This window comes from Heliconius melpomene, chromosome 12 (assembly GCF_056956725.1).
Source record: "Heliconius melpomene rosina isolate 202511_hmr_F chromosome 12, ASM5695672v1, whole genome shotgun sequence".
Lineage (NCBI taxonomy): Eukaryota > Metazoa > Arthropoda > Insecta > Lepidoptera > Nymphalidae > Heliconius > Heliconius melpomene.
This window is the reverse complement of record NC_140400.1, coordinates 14,466,063-14,475,718: the sequence shown is the minus strand read 5'-3', so window position 1 is coordinate 14,475,718 and position 9,656 is coordinate 14,466,063. Positions and strand designations below refer to the sequence as shown.

General features: G+C 32.2%; 3 protein-coding genes across 4 annotated transcripts; 1 reads left to right on the top strand and 2 right to left on the bottom strand.

The window, feature by feature from the left end:
* The first annotated feature begins 372 nt into the window (after nt 1-372).
* On the top strand, nt 373-8,511 carry LOC146534088 (dynein regulatory complex subunit 2). The gene is made up of 9 exons (XM_085193842.1): nt 373-507; nt 935-1,048; nt 1,460-1,598; nt 1,862-2,085; nt 5,813-6,010; nt 6,250-6,444; nt 7,382-7,537; nt 7,790-8,022; nt 8,227-8,511. Exons 1-9 carry the CDS (start codon nt 373-375, stop codon nt 8,357-8,359), a joined length of 1,527 nt encoding a protein of 508 aa, XP_085049968.1. The 3' UTR covers nt 8,360-8,511.
* On the bottom strand, nt 2,482-4,808 carry LOC146534089 (uncharacterized). Of its 2 annotated transcripts, none has more exons than XM_085194811.1 (5): nt 4,478-4,808; nt 3,849-4,307; nt 3,329-3,562; nt 2,938-3,064; nt 2,482-2,644 (listed from the first exon to the last, which is right to left on the bottom strand). In XM_085194811.1, the coding sequence occupies exons 1-5, from the start codon at nt 4,532-4,534 to the stop codon at nt 2,532-2,534; spliced, it is 990 nt and encodes a 329-aa protein (XP_085050937.1). In that variant the 5' UTR covers nt 4,535-4,808; the 3' UTR covers nt 2,482-2,531. The 2 variants fall into 2 exon arrangements, with proteins under 2 accessions (XP_085050937.1, XP_085050938.1); XM_085194812.1 differs by having other exon boundaries at nt 3,849-4,232.
* Nucleotides 8,428-9,084, bottom strand: LOC146534087 (uncharacterized). The gene has a single exon (XM_085195130.1). It carries the CDS (start codon nt 8,952-8,954, stop codon nt 8,529-8,531), a length of 426 nt encoding a protein of 141 aa, XP_085051256.1. The 5' UTR covers nt 8,955-9,084; the 3' UTR covers nt 8,428-8,528.
* Between the last annotated feature and the right edge of the window lie 572 nt (nt 9,085-9,656).

The window sequence follows — 9,656 nt, the reverse complement described above, 5'->3', positions numbered from 1 at the left end:
TAAGTACTGTATATTTTCATAATACTAGCGGTTTTAATAATTGCGGAATGTCCGTATGATGACCGGAGTGTTGCTGGCTTAGTCATATTGATATAACTTATTTTTCTTCATTAATTTTAGGTAATAATTATTAATAAGGAAGCACTTAAATTATTCTCTTTGTAAATTTGCTATAGTTCAGATGTATAGTAAGTAGTGTTGTTTTCATTGAGTAGTAAGATGTTTCTGGGATTTGTGGTTGTAGTAAATAATTTAATTATATAAGTTATTATTGTAGAAATATTACTATAAACTAAAATTAAAGAATGAAGCTAAAATAAAATAAACTTATTTCTTACTTACAGTATTTATTTTAAAAAATATACATACAAAATGCCAAAGAAAAGCAAAGTGAATAAGCTGGCGCGTATGTCCGATGAAGAACGAGCTCGATATCTCCAGCATCGCGCTGATGTGGAAGAGGAAGCGAGGCGGAGGAAACGGGAACTTGTCGCCAGATTCATTAAAGTATTTTACACTATATTTTAAATATTAAACAGAATTTTAAATATAAGATTTAAAAATATTAGAATTGCTAACTGAGAGCGAGCTACGGGTTCAAATGTAACGTACTAAATGTATAGTCGAATTCTTTTTAAATGAAAAAAAAATTAAGTTATTTTATATAGTTACGCAAGTGATCTTAAGTTCTATCGTAAGTGTACTCCAAATGAAATTTATATATTTACCAATAATATATATATATATATATATATATATAAAAAATATATATTTTATATATATATATATATAAAATATATATTTTTTGGCAACGACATAATTTTCACTTTTTAATAAACTATCAATTTTCATATTTTCAGATAAGAAATATGTATTTAATTTATATGCATAATTATGCTCTATCTATATAAAATACCGAATTATATTTTTCCAGAACAAATTAGACAAAGAGGAAACGTTCGCCAAAATAAATACAGCGAAAATAAACCAGCAATGGCGGTATATTTTACGCAAAATAAAATGCAAACAGATGTCTCAAGACATACAGGTATTGCTTTGTTATAATTATTTTTTATGCAGGCTTCCCTAACTTTGACTTAATTTGTTTTTGTTTTGTTTATGGACACGACGTAGTCTCTACTTTAAAGCAGTTCCATGGTGGTTTTTTTATGTAAGATTTCAGGGGCACAAAGTGTGCCTGCAGACGTGACTGCTTGTGGGTTCGATCCATACTCGAGGAAATGAAATTTATATTTAAATTTATATTTTCGTTCCTTCGCTCTGGTGTCGAGGTAAAGCGCTGCATTTAGGTCCGCCAACAAGCAATGCCTCCAGAATTTGGAGGAAGGTGGGGAACGGAGTGTTTTTACAATAGGATCCCACTGCTTACCCTGCTATATGCGGGATACAACGTAAAGCTAAGTAAAATACGTGAGGTTAAGAAAATATAATTTCCTAGGGTATGATGGCAAGCTTCAATTTTCTGGTAGAAAGAAAAGACCGCCTCTTGGACTCCCTCGTGCGTGCAACAGAAGATTCAGATGACCAGCACCGGAGAGCTTTTCAAGCACATACAGAGAACTTGAGCTACTTTCTTAGTAAATACAAAAAATTATAATAATGATTTATCTTTTTATACATACTAGATACTATTTTATAACTTTTTATGGGCACCTGTATTTAACCTATGTATAGTTTACATTATTACATTACCTACTGCAAAGTGTTCGAAACGTTGGTTTTCCAAATATATATAATACTAAATATATGCGACTAATCTGGTTAAATCAATTCATTTAAAATGTGTAATATTGTGAAAATCAAAGATTTTATATAATATATATTAATATTCAAATTTTAGACATTGCCTCTCAAAGACTAGATAAGTTGCAAGGCGAATATGAATATCAAAAAAACAACTTTCTTGAAAGTTGGGATACGGATGAGTTGGAGATAACAGGCAGCCAAGATAGAGCTGAATTCAAATTGACATTAATTAAGTATATTCAGGAGAGGGACTTTCAAAGTTTTAAAAAGGAAAAAGAAATACAAAGAGCTACAGAAAAGAATGATGCTCGACTTGAGGTTAGTACATTCGTTAAGTGGTGTGAAACGTGATTCTTGATGATGACATGATTCTTGAGTAACTCAATGTCAGAACCAATGATATTATTTTCGTTTTCCCACACTTTCCCGCCATTTCCCACATATAAAGCAGCAGTAAAACATTCCATTCCATATTTTTAGCTTAGTAGAACGAGAAAATAAAAATAATTTAAATGTAATCATTCCACCAAATTTGAAAATCGAATTCACAACCTCTTCACTGTAGACCAACTTTCCGCACAATTTTTGAGACAATGCGTGTTGGTGGCAGTAACTCCGCTCTATGTCTCGTATCTAGATATACTTAGATACTAATTTTAAAAAATATTAATGTACTACATTCTAACGTAACGTAACTACATTCATACACAGATATATATTTCAAATGTTTATTGAGAAATTACAGTATAAAGCTATTTCCATCATTATTCGAATAAAAAACTAGTCTTCCCGGTCCAGTCGTCGCAATTAGCTCTCCCCTTCTCAGATAGACATGTTAGAAGATTTTTGGAAAATTCACATTTGTCTTCTGTGTTTTCTGCCAAGTAAAATAATATATAATCGGTGGCCGTCGTGGCGGACGTGGCGTGGTTCCAGTGGCACAGTGCGTGACGGGAAGAGTAATGTTTGTGGATGCGATTCCCGTTCGAGAGAATGAATTATTTAATACTTGCTGACTTTAAATTCCGCCACTCAACACGCATTGTCTCGAAAAAACCGTAAAGTAAAGAACAGAGTGTTATAACGCTTACTACTTCCTCTACTATACGTCGGATAAAGTGCGGCAGGTAGCTAAAAATATAATATTAATGCAGTGAAAACTTAAATTACCATTATCGAGAATTTGGAAACACTCTTCAATTGACTCTTGCAAGAAATCTCTCAGATCTTCATTCTTTTCGTCTTTTATAAGAGAATGTGTAACCAGATATCGGTCTGGCAGACCGGTGTCTCCCGTCTGAAAGAGATTCATAAAAGGGAGACATAAAAACACCAATAAAAGAAGTATAACGCGTATTTCGAGACTATAAAGGGAATCAAAATTCATAGGGTTTTTCCGGTTGACCTAGAACTATAAAATATGGCAGCTAACACCTACAAGTAGTATGAGTTCAGGAAAAATCTGAAAACATTTATTTATTTATTTATTTATTTATTTATTAACATTATTATAAATCCTATAAAATTATAGCTTAAAAGGGGGTAAAATTACTATACTTACCATATGCAAATTTTCCAAAAAGCAATGCAGTACACAGGCTTTGTCAACTTCTTGGCTGGAGTTATCACTAGAGTTTCTGTCATTATTATAGTCATCCCCACGACGGTTGGTCTGTTGTGAGTGGGGGTTATATTGGCTGCGTTGTCCTGAGTTCATTTGCATACGCTTCTCCCGCTTATAACGTCTTGAAGTTTGTGATTGATATTGAGATGGATAATTACGGCGTGATGTGTCCTATAAATTTATTTAACTATCTTACAAAAGTATAGATGTCGAGATGTATTGCTTAATATTTTGGCCAAAGAATTTTAAGCAGATATCTTAGAAAATTCTTTAGCAGTAAAATATTTAAAGGCTGGTTTCATTTCTTTTCACAATTTTTAATTTATTTAATTTGTCTTAACACTTATTAGTATTTTATATTAATTATTTATATTCATATTTTTATACAAGCAATCAAGTTGTTTGTGGCCCTAGAGGATAGTAGCTAACACAAAAACTTTTTTGTATGTATACTTACGGTGTCATACTCCTCACTTTCTAAAAAATCATCTTGTCCGCTCAAATGATCATTTCTTCTATAGTTGTTCACATCACTTCTTCCTCTACTATTCATATCAACTCCGCTCACGCTGCCCCTCTTATCATTTCTATTGCCCGTTTGACTGTGCCTGGAATCCATCCTATTATTGCCATTCATTCTATTATACTCATTAACATCTTGCTCGTTATATTTATTTTGTCTGTTCCATTCGTTTCCATCATCTTCGTTTCTATTACGATCTCTATTTCTGTTTCTATCTTCATTATTTCCATTTTCATTTCTCTCATCTCTCTGCCACTGGTTCCTTTGCTCCCAACGATCGTCTGAATTCCGCCTATTATCACTGCTGTTGCCTTCTATCTGTTTCAAACAGTTGTTATATACTTTTTTTAATTCATTTCCCTTTGACGAATGTTCTGAACGACATGACAGAGCCTGATGAAGTTTACAAATATATATTTGAATTGAAGTTTCTTGATAGCAGAATATATTTAAATTAAACGTCAATTTCTAACAATTGAGTTTTCTTTTATAAGAAATATTTATTAAATGAAACAATACAAAATTAAAGTAATTACTTACTGCTTATATTACGGAATACTTACATGACTTCGCGTACTGCAGAGAAAAAATATTAAAACACAATACTTCCATTGCCGCATCTTTGCTTAGGAGGTGACTAATAAAATGACGCTTTATACCTTGTATTCACCATATATAGTAAGTCGCCATACAATGACCACGGTCCACTAACTCCATGGGCCATATTGCAAAATATTTTTACTAATTTAAGTAAGCATTACGCATCAGAGATTAGTTAGGGTTAAGGACAAAAGCTTCAAAATATATAAAAAATAAGTTTATGAAGAATAAGGGGTACCTAGCCAACCTATTTATGTATTAACCTAGGTATTCTGCTATAGGGAAAATGAAGTTGAATCCATTTATTCTACTAGTTGCCATATTGTATGTATTTACATATATACATTTGTCATAGAAAAGAAATAAATAGAGTAGGTATGTTGCCTAGTACAATTAAAAAAATAATCCGTAAAAAATAAACTTTTTAAAGATCTCCTCAATCATTCATCAAACATTTTTTTCAATATTGTATTGATTTTCTTATCCCGCCCGCTTATAGCAGGGAAGGCAAATGGAACCTAGTGTATAGACACTCCGTTCCCCACTTTCTACTGAATTTTTAACACATAGTTGTTTGTGTTGAATTGATTTATTTACATAATATATCCTAATTATATCATAAAATCTAATTATTCGTAACGAGTTTATATGATCCGTCACGGACGCCGGACGGACGGACGAGACGAGCGGAACACGTTTGACAGTAATCACAGGAAAACGGCCTGTGACTAATCCTAAATTGCCTTGTTTGTCTGTCATGATTACTGATATATAATTATATGTATATAATTATATATATACCTACTGCTTTTATGTTTTCTCTTAAACATAATAATTCTGTTGCTTTCCAACATGAAACGAGATAGCAATAATTTCTAAAACATTATTTTCCTTGTGTTCCTTTTTTTCAGTCTCTGTATCCAGCATCTAGCAGGGTAAGCAGAGGGAACCTAGTGTTAAAAAGCTCTGTGCCCCACTTTCCACTGAATTTTAGAGGCTTTGCGTGTCGAACGCCGTAACTCAACACCGCGCTTCGCCTTATTACCAGACAGTGACAAAAATTAAAACATTCATTCATTCATTATTCAATAATAATTCGTTCCCCCGAGTGGGAGTCGAACGCTTGTTACACTGTGTCTGGAATAGATTTTTTTTATTCTAACCAAATAATTAAAAATTAAAGATATGGCCAAATTTTAATAACCTGCATAATGCATTTTTTTAACCGACTTCTGTAAGAAAAGGGGGTTATCAATTCGACTGTTTTTTTTTTCTTTCAAATAACAAAATTTCACCAGCACGAAGAAGAAATGCGTCAACTATGTAGACCTAAGAGGCTGGAGATAGATACTTACTGGGCGAAACTACGAGAAGTTTACGACGGGTACCTGGAGAAGCACAACCCCATCATGGCTCACTACAACGCTCTGCGAGAGAAAGATGAGTTCTATCAGAACGACATAGCTAAGAACGATATACAAATTCAACACGCTTCGGTAAACAATAGATTGAATATTAAAATAAATTATATATTTTTAATTTTAAGAACTTAACTTGTTCCATTTTATGAAAAACATAATAAAATGGCTATATTTATTAAATCCAGAAAATGTTTAAATATGTTTATAAATTAACAATGGGGTCCGAACTTCGAACCCACAACTGCTAATTAAATAGAATAAATCTTTTTTTATACTAAAAGCAAAAAAGTCTAAAAAAGTCTTAAATTATTTAGGAAGTTGTATTGACTCTACAAAACGAATGGAACAAAACGGTTAACTCGATGGGATGTAAATTGAAACGAATGAACAATCATAAGGAAGAGCTTGCCAAGAAGTACTGGCAAATGAAGAAGGAAACCAAGGCATCCAGAAGTAGGGAAGATGAAATACTCGCGGTGCTGGTAGACTCTAGCCAGGACGCTATTAAGGTAAAAAAGGTCCAGAATTATAATTACCTGCAAAACCTAGTGGTTATGATCACGAGTCGGGACGCGACTGGTCGGGGGTTCGATCTCCACTTAAGAAAATGAAATATTTAATATTTTCATTTTTTAGCTTTGGTGACGAGGCGAAGCGCCGCGTTGAGTTCCGCCAATTCAATAGGCAATGCCTCCAGAATTCGGAGAAAAATGGAAAACAGAGTGTCTTAACACTATGTTGCCTGTGCTCACCCTGCTGTGTGCGGGATAAAACGTGAAATTTAATAAAAAATATATTACTTTGTAAGTACTAGGTAGCACTTAGTTTTAAAAAATTACGGAAATTTAATATAGAGCGATTTAAAACTTTATAAAGCGTTCTACTCATTTCCGCTTTAGTTCCACAAAGTACCTAAGTACATATCACGAATATGCAGCGTGTATAGGAAAATATAAACTATTAATTAGTATAACGTAAAAATAAACGAAACCTGACTGTGCTATGTATGTTACGGGTTCGATTTCCAGTCATGTTAGTGCCTAATTGTTTTTATTTCTTCATACTCACAATAAAGTAATTATTTTTATTCCACTTGTGTGGACCTAATGAATTCAATAGCAGATTTTTTTATCAACTTCACTCTGTATCCCGCAATTCCCGCACACAGCAGGGTAGCTAGATGGAATCTAGTGTTAAGCGACTCGTTTCTCCATTTTCCGACGAATAAGTAATTCGAGGCATTGCGTGTTGAGTAGCGGAACTCAACACCGGACTTTTGCCTTGGTGCCAGAGCAAAGAAATGAAAATATTAATAAATAATAATTCATTCCTCCAAGTGGCGAGTCGAAGCCACAACCGTCGCATTACAGTCACACCCTTGTGAACCAGCATCACGACGGCCTCTGTTAATCATTAGGTACTGAGTCCTGCATGTCCACATTACAGCGTCTGCAAGATGTGCAATCTAAATTGCAAAAGATTAAACAAATGGCTGAAATCTGCAGTAAATATGAACATGAGAAAGATGACATGTTCCTTCAAGATGTTGAAAATGATGGATTATTAACTGAGAATTATGAGGCCTTAGACAATAATATGATTGTAAGCACAAGTTTTTTACGTTGTTTATTACCCTTAAATATGCCTATTTCTGAATCCTTTGGTAATTTACCTATTATTATTGAATATTATTGTAAAATATTTTATTATATATCCATTATATTATACAAATTGGCAAACAAGACAAAATATAAATATTTCATCAGTAGTAATGTTTTTAAAAGCAAATATTTCAGTTACTAATGTACCTAAAATGTATATACATTTTTTTATTTTAATCAATATTTCTTGTAGGAAGAATGCAAGGAATTTAGAAAAATGGATAAATTTTTGCTGAAAGTAAACAGAGTGAAGGTACAAACTATGTGTTTAAAAGCAGAGAGAGCCAAACTTGCCAAGGAAAACATACAGTTAAAACAATACATTAAGAGGTACCTAACAGAGCTGGCTCTTAAAGGCAATAAAGAAAGACCAATGAGTATGAAGAATCAGAATGAATTGAAGATAGAAGTCAATGGAAAATTTATGTAAGTTCACAATTGTATTTTTTTTTGTTATTGCTTAATATGTTATATATTATGTAAAAAATAAGTGATCTAGAGTTTTCTAATCAAATATTTAAAAAACAATGTAATATCAAATTGTTATCTAGAGTTAAGACACCCTGTTCTCTGCTTCCTTTAGTAAAAATTGAACAATTATATTACATGCAAAATTATGTCCAAATACAGCAACCGACCAGTCACTTGCATAGAGGGAGCTTTGTCCAATGCAGTGATGCATGAGCAGAGGATGAAGTTACAGAAGAAGAAAAACAAAGAGCTACACAGCATAAAAGCTTATCCACGAGTTCACTGCTGGTAAAATAAATTAATCATTTAATTTAAGAGATTCAAAAATATGAATATGTTCAGCATAAATAAAACAACCTCTTTGATTTATGTTATTTATTTAACAAAAATATTGTACTTTTATAAAGGTTTAATTCTAATGCCAAATATATGTAAATAAAATACAAAAACTTAAGTTATATTTATTGGAATGCCTGAATACCTTCCATATCACTTGATCCTTGTGCATCTTCACCTAAATCCCAAGGATTGTCCAAGGCAATTAGTAATTTTGCCAAGTTTTTGTGACCTTCAACATCAATTTTTTTTGTTAATTCTTCTGAAAATGGTACATATTCATCACATAGAACACTCTTTCCTTGTGATACTCCGTGAATTTCATACCATCCTTCGAGATGCTCAGAAATAGGTTCTTTCATTTTAATGAGAATTTCTTGTTCATCTACGGTTTTAACGTAAAAACCTTCGCTGCTAGAAACTTTTGTAACTTTTCCCCATAGACTTACTTTAGCGCCATTTCTTTGTGCAAGGTTACCGGCCGTTACATACGGAATGTATTCATCGTTATCTGGGTATTTACTGTCTTCAAAATCGCCTTGATCACCCATAATTATAAATATTTATAAAAACTCAAATTTGCGACTTACAAAGCAGGTATCTAATTGTCTTCAATTTAAATTTTAAATATCTTATATGAATCACGAATCGCACTATAAATATAAATAAGTTTATGACATTGACGTTTGAATTTTGACGTTAAAAAAATGTAAGCCATAGATTAAGAATTGTTGGTGATTGAACCCATGAATCCAGACTCAGACGCTGTCCTACTGCTCCTTTAGCACCTTAAAGCTCCATGAGATTATATTATTTAATCATCATAGTCAGTTGCTCCAGATCTTTACTTTAATCTTTAAAATATGTCGATGGATATCACGCTTTAACAATTTTATGTTAATGACGCATTTCATATTTCTTATAATTTTGCTGGATCACTATGTTCCACATCAAGTTTGCAGTCTTCAAATTTTTTTAAAATATAAATAGTTCTACAGTAAAAACAGTGATGAATTTAAATCCGCCGATAAAGATGTGCGTATTGTATAAACAAAAAATTAAAATTTACATTCTGTTGGTATGTTATATCGCAATATTTTGTTTTATATGAATATAATTTATGAACAAAGATTTTTTCTACTGTTTTATTAAAGTATAGATGATAATCAAAGTAATTATTATTGCAATGAGATTTAGGATTTTAACATTTACATGGATCCAAAATAAAATATTCATGTAGGTACTTAAGTTTG

Excerpts from the sequence above, each read along its gene's own strand:
- LOC146534088 (XM_085193842.1), top strand. The coding sequence starts at position 373 with ATGCCAAAGAAAAGCAAAGTGAATAAGCTGGCGCGTATGTCCGATGAA. Across the intron at positions 2,086-5,812 it reads AGAATGATGCTCGACTTGAG|CACGAAGAAGAAATGCGTCA; the intron begins GTTAGTACATTC and ends AAATTTCACCAG. Across the intron at positions 7,538-7,789 it reads CCTTAGACAATAATATGATT|GAAGAATGCAAGGAATTTAG; the intron begins GTAAGCACAAGT and ends TATTTCTTGTAG.
- LOC146534089 (XM_085194811.1), bottom strand. The coding sequence starts at position 4,534 with ATGCGGCAATGGAAGTATTGTGTTTTAATATTTTTTCTCTGCAGTACG. Across the intron at positions 3,065-3,328 it reads TTTTGGAAAATTTGCATATG|ACGGGAGACACCGGTCTGCC; the intron begins GTAAGTATAGTA and ends AATCTCTTTCAG. Across the intron at positions 2,645-2,937 it reads TTTCCAAATTCTCGATAATG|AAAACACAGAAGACAAATGT; the intron begins GTAATTTAAGTT and ends TTTACTTGGCAG.
- LOC146534087 (XM_085195130.1), bottom strand. The coding sequence starts at position 8,954 with ATGGGTGATCAAGGCGATTTTGAAGACAGTAAATACCCAGATAACGAT.